This window comes from Haliotis asinina, chromosome 10 (assembly GCF_037392515.1).
Source record: "Haliotis asinina isolate JCU_RB_2024 chromosome 10, JCU_Hal_asi_v2, whole genome shotgun sequence".
Lineage (NCBI taxonomy): Eukaryota > Metazoa > Mollusca > Gastropoda > Lepetellida > Haliotidae > Haliotis > Haliotis asinina.
The window spans coordinates 12,427,855-12,438,953 of NC_090289.1; the positions used below are offsets into that span (position 1 = coordinate 12,427,855).

An 11,099-nucleotide genomic window follows, 5' to 3' on the forward strand; every position below is an offset into this window, starting at 1 on the left:
ATACATTAACTATATACAAGTACTTAAAATTGAAACATATAAACTATGAAACTAATAATGATTAAAAACATGACTTGGCCACACTATGAGATTTAGTAAGTAAAAAATGAAGGTTACTTGTATTGTCCGTTGCTATAAGGCCTTAGGTACAGTTCAACTGTTTTCAACAAGTTCGTATATTTTTGTCATAAAGGAAAATAACTTAAAAATCTCAAGAATTTCCAAATGTCTTAACTCACACGACCTTGTCTCTAATTTCGTCAACATATATGTTAATGTTTTATCAATATATCACAGATTGGGTATCTCTTAAGACAAGGTTTCGAATCAGAAGTCCCGAAGTAGAATCCAAACTTGTCACTATCAAGAAATGATAAGTCCTTTTGATAACTGGAAGGGTAATGATGGTAAAGAAGTTGTGAGCAGTGCAGGTGCTTGTGACGACGATAGTGCCTACAGGCTGGGTGGAATTGTGGAACCAACTGGTGGTTATCTCGTAGATGGACGTCTTGAGATAGAACAACGTTATATAAGACCACTGAACTTGGGCATGGTAGTTGGCACAGCGATTCAACAATGGTAAGTACAGACCACAAAGCATTCAGCAGAATGTGGGATTCGAATCCCAGTCAATTGTGAAAGCAGAAAATAGTCGGTTGTCTTATAAGCAAATGTGAGTGACTTGGGTCCGAAATCGTAATACCAAAGTGGTACTGGTAACAAGGGCGACGTATACGCTAAAATGGCTACAAAGGCAGTATGTCCCACAACACAAGACAGTATAATGACCTCGTACATTATTTGAACACAATTTACAGATATTTGATTAACAATTCTAATTGGCCGTTCTGGGAGAAAAGAAAAAAAACAATATATGCAAATTCAGATCTTTCACTCTATTACGATACTTCCCTGGAACTTTCTCAGGAATTAGGCGAACTGTTTGGCTGGCCTGCTAATTCTTGGTACGGGTGAACGAACATTGAGTTATGTCTATCTAACTTCTTTACCAAAACATCGAAACAAAATGATTATCTGAAAGTTATCTGAAATTTTTGGTTGAGTCTACTTCACGAGCCATGTCTTTTTTTATTCATCTTTTAACAAAAACGTGACATCAAATAACAACATATTGCAGCAAATGACATTGTAAGAAAAGGGGTTGGTAATACTTTAGTATTAATGAAACAGCTGGTGAAAATCAGACCCAAACCCAACACATCTGATAAAGTACAGAAACCATGTCGTTGTTTCTGAATCTACGCCGAATGACATTGTTCAGTCTAATCGTTTCAGAAAGTCGATTACGTGATGAGCTAAAGCTACTCTTTCAGCCTTGGTTAGTTCAGGACTGACGGTACCTTCCAAATGTTTACATCTAATTTTAATGGGACAGAAAATGGAAGCTACGGTTATTATGTAAGAAAATAACGATGTCGTGTTCTATGTTTACAGATCCGCTACGCCATTTTTGCCGGGATGGTCTTGGCTGCGTGTGGTGATTCCACACCCTTCCCACAGGCAGACTACCAGAAACAGATTGATGAATTCCACGTGCAGATGGAGACGATCCTTCGTCAGCTGATGATGCAGCAGACATTTGTGGAGGAAAGAATCCGCTCTGATGGACAGTCCGGTATCAAGCAGATCAGACAATACCACGACGGTACAAGACCCTATTATTCAGAGACGCACACGTATAGGTGAGTCGCGTTTAGCAATAGTCCAGCAATAACACGGCAGAGGACACCAGAAATGGACTTCACACTTTGTGCCCATGTGGGGAATCGAACCCGGGTCTTCGGTGGGACTAGCCAACGCTTTAGTCACCAGGCTGCTGCGCCGCCTCTCAGCCAGGAGGAGAGCTACCTCCACCAACGAGAACCTGACGCACATTTAGGTATCACTCACCCACTCTCTCACTCACTCACTCACTCTCCCACTCACTCACCCAAGCATTCATTCACGTACCTTCATATCACCTTCGGGAGGTCAATGAATTGGTGTAGAATCAACACGGACGTTAAACATCTAGTTTAAAATTCAAAATGTGCAAGGGATTCCAGTCCATTTAGATGAAAAAAATCTTTATTATTTTAGGATTCTATTCCCGACATATAAACTGTGTGTGAAGCCAATTTCTTCCGTCAACCCACCACAATGAATAGTGCCCAAAGCGGAGTCAGCATGAATAATGAAAAAAGCGACGTCAAACTAAACTCACTCACCCATTCACTCACCAACACTCCCACTCACTCACTCACTCACTCACTCACTCACTCAGTCGAAACACCTCTTTAACGTCTCTGTTCCAACGATACAACATATAACTGACCACGTTAAATGACGAGCTTGGTTTTGGGGGGCTTGTGTTACGTTCAGCATTTTCATTTTGTATCTCTACATCTATGTATCTACTTAAGAACGGTATAAAAGGGTTCCCACATTCCGTGGTAAACTCGGAAAGCAACGCAAATTTTCGCATTTTTTTTATTTCATTCAGGGGCGTTGCAGCTGCCCACGATCATACCAACTACCCACGCACCGTTGGGATGGGGGAAGTGAACGTGGTCATGAACGGTATTGACTTCAGAACGAGGCACAACGACTACCGACTATATAGACCCGCCACGAATGCTTCAACGTATCTGCTCTCAGAGGACATTCCGTTCCCTGAAGTGCCTAAGGAAGTGACGTCAAAGCAAACATTGATTGAACAGGTGATAAAATAGCGAAAATACATGATTTTCAAACCTGAGTTCTTCACTTCGAGCTATAACCAGTGACATACGCAAAAAGCGTGAGAGACAATGGCCCGTACTGTAAGAGTCCTGACTACCAAAGTGTGAAAATAAGTGACAATGTATACTGAGTCAAACAAACAAAGGAACGCTCTCTATGACAGTGTACCTGTATTTATTCCTAAAACTGCGCTAATATTTAACGAACACTTCACTTTTCCTCTGTTCCTTCATTTGTTTCTCTCAGTATATTAAGTTTTAGTTGCTAACGTTGGAAATGGTTCTGTCGCTATGTGTTGCTTCATTATTTCTGTGACAGGTGGCGGAAATGAGAGAATGGTACCGAGCCTGGAAAGATCAAGACCACAGCGTCAGGGATTACCGGAAGTACTTCAAACCCCTCCTGTGCTACATAGAAGGATCATGGACTCTGGACACCAATCACTTCAGAGAGCCTTTCCACAGCGAACGTCACGCCATCGACGCCTCCAGTTGGCATGACCTGCAGGATAAGATCAGGTTCACGTCCTACTCCGGTACAAAGAACGTCATGGAGAACTTCGCATTTCTCCCAACCAAAATCTTGAATGTGAATGACGGCAAGCCCGAGTTCGCCCAGTGGAACTATCGTATCCTGTGCCATCCATTGAAGAGAGACCTTCCCATGAAATACATCCATCTTCAAGATGACCTATCTGCAAGATTTGCTCATGGTCAGGGCATAGAACAGTTTCATCTGGACCGATCAGCAAGATTTGCTGTATACGACGACAGGTAAATATTGACCGGTTAATCGTGGGGACATTATCTTACCTCCATATCCATGTAAAATGCTATAATTTCACTGGCCAATGACGATTTAGGAAGTTTCCGGGTTTTTTTCTGGACCAATCAGCCAGATACACAACGACAGGTACATATTGGCCTGTGTGACCCTATTAGTCTTTAGCAGCATGAAGCTACCTTCATATGAAATACTATAATTTCATTGGTCAATGACGCTTTCTGAAGTTTCATTGTCACCCCTCCAAGGAGGTTGACAACTGGGAAAATGATTACCCGCTGCCACGGTAACCCTCAAACTCTCCCCTGAAAAGGTGTATCGCTAACAATCTATGATCGTGTGATACTGCCACAAAGAGGCGTACATTATACCATATTACTCTCCAGAGAAACATACAACTTTTATCATTTCATGTCTATTTATTTCTCGTATGGTAATCCACGATCACGGGTCGTTGCACGTGCAAGGGACATAACTCTGTCAGAAATCACACAGCCAAGCCTGGATCCCTAACACAATGTCAACAATATTAGCAGAATTTATGTTTCCGTTTGAAAGAAGTCTTCTATCCGCTTTTAAGAATATTAGTACGTTATCAATCTTTCTACACATACTGTTTGTGTTTCTATCAGGAATGATACCTACACTCTCATGGACGAATTGATGAGCGAAATTCCCGGCAAAAATAATTATTATGCCCATCTGACAGAGGACGTCTTCGGCGAGACCCTGTACGATGCCTCAAAGCCTGGCAATGTACCGCTTAACACGGGTACGGCAATCTAACGTGGCCTCAGTTCCAGTTTTATGTTTTAGACATTTTACATTATTCTCGAAAAGGAAGGGGAACAGAATCATAATTTCTTTGAGACCCCTAACATATTGTTTCAGTGAACATGTATACGATTTAAACACACTGTAATTTATTGTGAGCAATTATGATACACGGTACGTCCTGGTGTTTATGCGGTTATGCCTTTAGAACAAAATAGATGTTACAAACTATTCCAAGTGGGAATCGAACCACAGTTTTCTGCGCGAAACCTTAGACTACCCCATCCTGTAGAAATGAACTGTTAAAGAGACAAGCTAGTCTTTGTAAGAAGAGTCCAATTTTAATTTCCGTCTTTATCATGAGATATCTTAAGTAAACACTATAACAATGACTGTATATTTCAATCAGTTTATACATGTAACAGTTATTCGTTTATGCGCGTTTAGACTGAAATATAAGTAAGTGGGCGGGACTAAAAAGCAGTTGGTCACAAACGTATTTGTTATTTTCCAGCTTATTACCACCGGTGGTACAAGGTGGGAAAACCTGGATCGAAACAAGAGGTGTTGCACCGTGGATTCTCAGACAGGAACCTGTGGGTTGCACAGAACACACAGCCAATGATAGCCCCCATGACCGTGAAGCAGTGCAGAGAGGACCCTGTCCATAAGAACAAGGTTTGGCTCTCAGGGGTCGCGGTGCAATCCCCACATGAATTAACAGTCTACGTAAACTTAGAGTGAATTAGGGAGTTTGGTTTTACGCCGCTTTTAGCAATATTCCAGTGATATCACGGCGGGGGACACCAGAAAATGGGCCTCACACATTGTACCCATGTGGGTAATCGAACCCGGGTCTTCGGCGTGACGATCGAACGCTTTAACCACTAGGCTACCCCACCACCCCACGTAAACTTAGACTAGACTTAGGCTCAGTATTTTTCGTAGCACTGCTACAAGGAGCCTAACAAACCCTAGTAGAAGGTCGCGTCAGCTTTCCTTTGAGCGACCTATGACCGTCCAGTCAAAAGCAAGACGACCGAACGGATCTAACCATTCAAATAGCATTCAGGAATCGTACGAGATTTCGAGGTAAAGGTACAAACGGTATGCGCGAATGTTAAGTTTGGTAAGTTGTGTCCTGATTGGTCAGTCCAAAAAGATAGCTGACGCGACCTTCTGCTGGGGTTTGTTCCACTCAGTATAGCGGCGTAACGAATAATACCGAGCCTGAGTTTACTTAGTCTGCACGAAATCGATGACATATGCCCCATCCAGTGTGCGAAATATTACCCATTTTTTCTAGCCAATCGGGCAAACTATATCTGAAAGTTACTAGCTCAAAAACATAATTCACTAGCCCGAAATTCGAATGCAGAAATAAGAATTGGGTTTCATCATTACAAAATGACCCCATGAAAATTCACTAGCCAGTCGCGTCACTGACCCGACTGAATTTTACTAGCCACGGAGAACACAACTGTAAGTGTATCAAATATATCGGGGGTGTTGGGGCAACCTAAAGCGTTCAATCATCATGCTAAAGGCCCTAATTCCATTAACCACATCTTTACTACACCACAAACACTGGTGTATACTTTCTTTTGTCCGTCAGTTTACATTAAGACTTGCATGCTCTAAATAAGTTCAAAGTGTATTAAGCTGATCAGTTGCGTAAATTACGCTTGGGGTGAAAATGGTTTGTATTATCCGCCAATTATTTGGAACCGAAATGGGTTTGTGCACTTTAAATTGACTGTGCATTGTTCAGTTTTAGGTAGTAGCCATGACCTGGCTAGTCCTAGTGTGCAATGTTCGAGTCCGCTCTTTTTGTACTCCGACCTAGTATAGAGGGTGTGTTGCATATGTGCCGTAAAAAGTTAACTTCACGTTCCAGGAAATAAGGACGTGGGCTAGCCTAGTGGTTAAAGCGTTCACTCTTCACGAGAAAGACACAGGCTTGATTCCCCAAATGATTAAAAAGCCCATTTCTGATGTCCTGCGCCGTGATATTCTGCTAAAAGCTAAACTCACTCACTCAATCGCTCTAGGAAATATCGGTTCTTGTTATATTTTAGACGTGCCAGTCTTGGACCCGCCGTTACACCTACGCCCTTCCCCTCGAAATCATCTGGAGTACACCGACACTTAGCTGGAACCCGTACAACTTGAAGTTCTGGTCAAAGGGAACCCAGCAAAAAGATCCAAATAGGGTAGGAGGCTTCACGAAAGACACAGCATTCAATGGCACAAGCGGCATTTACTTCTACCAAACACCATCTGAGCTGTTTACAGGCAAAGAAGTGTCATCGGATCCTGCCGACACTACCAAGTCGAATGTTGGGATGCTGGACCAACAAGGGAATCTGCACCACACGGCTGCATCGGGAACCAGAATCGTGCTTCCCAATATACCTGGGGTAGGGAAACTCAGAATGCGGTACCACATCGTCCCCGTCCACGGGGAGGGGTCTGGCGTCTGGAAGGAACTTGATGCCCTCAAGGACATGATGATGGACATCGAGAAGTACAAAGGACTGTTTGAGCATCCTCCAGCCCTCAAGGACACTGGTCCCGTTGCCAAACCCGTTGATGTAAGTATTGCCAAATATATTTACAACTTTAATTCACCATGCAGATGCAATCGAAAGTAGAACACATGGGGGTGTTGAATATGGTGAGACGCAAACTAATACAGCATAATCAAGGACAAGCACACAGTTCACCTGTCTGGATATTTGATGAGGTAGCCTAGTGGTTAAGGCGTTCATCCGTCGCTCTTCCATTCCCGATATGGGTGCAATGTTTGAAGGCCATTTCTGGTGTCCCACGCCACATGCGGCTTGAAAACCACCCCACTCCTCATTCGCTCACTCTATCTTTAATGTCATGAAGACCAAACTACAAGAACACCAGATCTTATTAACGGTGCCTATAAACGTGTGCCCATTCCTTTACACCTTGAAGATCGAAGCAGAATGCTGAAGTACAATTCACGACGATATAACTGAAAGCGACCACGGATTTGACATCGTTTTCATTTATAGACAGCCTGTCGACTATTATATACCACAAGTGACTAGGACCAAACAGGAGTTCGATACAACCGGCAGTTCGTTATAAACACGCACTTTACTTTACTATGAAGTCGAAATGTACAGTAATGTATGCAAAAAGAAAAAAAAAACGATGCTCATTATGTCAACCATTGTGGATTGTTTGTGATTACTGACTTTCATATAGAATATTGCGAATTGCGACAGAAAAAATACTTGAATACTGCTTAAAGCGGCGTAAAAGTACACTAACCCTCTAACATGTATGTAAGCATTGTCATTGACGATAAAAAGCGAACTTAATTACAGGTGCAATGAAGTACAATGTCCAGGGGACGCTGTCCCTCCAGTCCTTTTCATCGGTGTGATTCGTTATGCAGGCTAGCTGCTCTTAATAGAATGTGCCATCTTCACTATGATCCATGGTAACGGCACCGTAGCGTCGACTTCTCCAAATTTTAAAGAGGTGGCCATTAAGAATTGCATTCGGGTTTGTTTTCAGGATGTAACTGAAATATTGTTGACTTCCTACATTGTACCCATACTGTGTGATTCGAACCAAGGTACCCTGTGTGTCGAACGACCGCATAAACCACTAGGCTACCCTACCGCCCCTTGTGTCTGGGTATCTGGCACCCGGTGTTCATCATGATGTCTGATACTCCAAGCCAAAATTTTGAAAATGTAATCCTTTAACGATTTACAGGTTAAAAGGTTTAAATTTAACTTTGTAGGTGCGGTTCAACTAACTACATATACCAAACCGCAAAAGAAACGCAACTCTGGCTTTTTGTCAAACGTTTAGCAGAAGACACAAATTTATTACTTTTGTAAGACTTTCGTTTCTTTTGCTGTTCAGTATATTTCATCCATTATGGTTCATATTTTTATTGATGCATCGTCTGGACATCTTAACTATAGAAATATTATCAACATTTTGTATATTTCAGACCACGCTACATCTGAGAACAGGCATGGCAACCAAGAACCCTCCAGGTCCACACGCCCATGACCTGTTTTTGTCCCACGACATCCAGGAGAGTCTGAAAAAAGGTGAACGCAAGACCATGTTTACAGGTGAAGCGCTCGGTCACACCCACCAGGTGCAAATAGGCTACAAAGACGACTACAGCATCTTACAGTGTGATGGACAAGCCCAGTGCTGGGACGGCCATCCTTCCACTTTGTATCCTGTTAAGACGGACTAAGTTCTGAATAAAGCTCTGAATAAAGTTCTGAATAAAGTTCTGAATAAAGTGCATGCAGAAACTTACCTGTCGATATTTATACATGAGTGGGGGACTGCGGGTCTTTACGCCGTTTTTAGGAAAAGGCAGGCAATATGACGGTGGGGAACCCCAGAAATGGGATTCACATAATGTACCCATGTGGAGGGTCGAACCCAGCGCTCCGAGTAGACTGCTGAACGCTTTAACCACTAGGCTAACCAACAATGTATATGTGGTCAGAAGTGGATTGTGTTTCGGTTCCACGCGGCATTAATCAAAATTTTACTTATACTGTGAAAATGTGATGGAACAAATGCCATTGATGGAAACATTTATTATACCGAACAGCAAAAGAAACGCAAGTTTACTTTTTTTTGTCAAGTATTTTATTAAAAGACATAAACATAAACCCTTACTTTTATCAGACTAATTTTCGAAACTTGCGTTCCTTTTGCGGTTGAGTATATTTTCGGGAAACTGAAAGGCATGGTATGGCAGTGACGAGCCAAGGATCAATGGGGGCAATTTGGAAAAAGGTTCTGATTCTGAGTAGCTTTTTGCGCCGCGTTTTGAAATACTCCAGCAATTTTACGACGGAGTATTCCAGAAATGGGCTTCACACGCTAAACCAATGTGTGGGGAATCTAACTAACCATGGTCTTCGGCGTGACGAGTGAACCCTGCAACCACTATGCTGTCCCTTAGGATTCTGAAACTGCTGAGATAGTGACCTCTGCGGCGTAGTGCAGACCGCTTTCCTGGGCAGTATTCTGACTGGTTATCCATGTTAAAACCGAACCTGGAACCTGTCTCTCAGCCTGTAAACTATAGATGGAGTAATCTGAAGACGGCAAGCAACACCACTTTTTATGGATTTACCGTCCTGTAACCATACAATGGCACTGCTTCTGTCACGGTCTGCGTTGTGGCATGGCGAAGACGTTGTGAGGTCACAATACTGTCTGTTGCTTCTTTTAAAGGAAACGTTGCCACAAGTTGCATGGGAAGTCTGTCTTCCACGTGCACTAGGCTGTTGTGTTTGGCTGTTTGAATCAAATATGGTGCTTCCAGCACCCTTGTTTTTCGCTGATTTTGACAATGTTTCATTTCACTCAAACTCACGGTCAGTACTGAATCAGTTGCTTCACTGCATGTTCTAACATGTAATTTAAAGAGCCTATTAAGCACACAAAAAAGTTGAATTTACCTACCTTAGACTATGAAATACCCCACCACATTTAAGTTTGTATATAACTATCAAATTTTAGGGTGTTCCCATACTTTTTGTTTGTAGTATATTTATGTGGAACTATCCATGGCTTAAGTCATCCAGTTTGTCCTATGGTCACTTTGAACACTATATATGTTCTTTACAATGGCGCAAGGGCGTCTTAGGAGGGGTATGGTGGTGACAAAGCTTGAAATAGGGTGAAGGTGACGTTCCGTGTGCCCAGCTAATGGCATAGATTACTCATTAACCAGTGATAGATGTAATGAGCAACGCCCAACATCGCCTGCGTCCGATGACACGCAATGAAGCAAGTGGTTGCGTCTCACTTAATCATTCTAATGTCGTCCTGCGTCAAGCATCGACTGCGAATGGTACAATCTAACATGGTATCACCCGGTATTACCCTGTTCAAGAATGATTTATGTTTGGAAATACAGAAACATAATTATGTGTTGAGATTCAAAGATAGGAAACTATTTCATCATGACATTGCGACCAGCTGAGCACGTAAGCAGAATGATTGAATGAGATGCAAGCACTGTCTTCCGCCACACTGGTGCTGAAGGATGAGGTGTGTAGTCTGATGTAGTCCGTGGCTCGCATGTACCATTGACTCTTCTGGAGAGTATGGACAATTATTCCAAAATTCTAGTTTCCTATTCTAGACAAGTGACAGACGCGAAGTGAGCCAGATTTTTTCATGTACGCTCGACAGACTGCAGAGCTTTTTATTTAGACAGTATTAAGGGTTTTTTGCCCAACATTTTCAGCAGCAATCGTGTGTAAGCCCGCGCTTTTTTTCATTAGTGGTAGCTACAATAGCCCCTGACATGTATCAATGAAGTTCATCGGCTGAATTGAAAATCTTTGAATGAGTGTGTTTGTTGTAGGGCCTCTCTAAAAAGTAGTCCATATTATGCAAGGCCTGTGAACTTTATTTGGAAGGGAATCCCGAAGTAATGCAGACAGCAGATATTTACGTCCTTGGGGGAACCATGAACCGCGATATGCGTGCGTACATGAGAGCATGAGTGAGCGAGTTACTGTTTTGCTTATATCAAAAGCAGGTTTGCTAAAAAAATTTATTCGTCAATTCGTTAACAACATGGTTGTTTTTAACGTAATTGTAGTGTGTGTGCGTGCGTCCATGTGCGTGCTCGCGTGACAGTGTGCACACGGTGAATGGTAGAATAGTTACAAATTAGCTGCCTTTAAACACCAGTGTGCCTTGACTGTGTTTGATGAAGCTTTAACACAAACACCAAAACACGGCTGCGCACACTC

At 42.5% G+C, this 11,099-nt stretch overlaps 1 protein-coding gene across 1 annotated transcript; it reads left to right on the forward strand.

The window, feature by feature from the left end:
- Positions 1-429: 429 nt before the first annotated feature.
- On the forward strand, positions 430-8,624 carry LOC137299122 (uncharacterized). Its single transcript, XM_067831628.1, has 8 exons — positions 430-579; positions 1,456-1,703; positions 2,504-2,720; positions 3,061-3,515; positions 4,158-4,297; positions 4,814-4,977; positions 6,378-6,893; positions 8,306-8,624. Exons 1-8 carry the CDS (start codon positions 577-579, stop codon positions 8,561-8,563), a joined length of 2,001 nt encoding a protein of 666 aa, XP_067687729.1. The 5' UTR covers positions 430-576; the 3' UTR covers positions 8,564-8,624.
- The last annotated feature ends 2,475 nt before the right edge of the window (positions 8,625-11,099 follow it).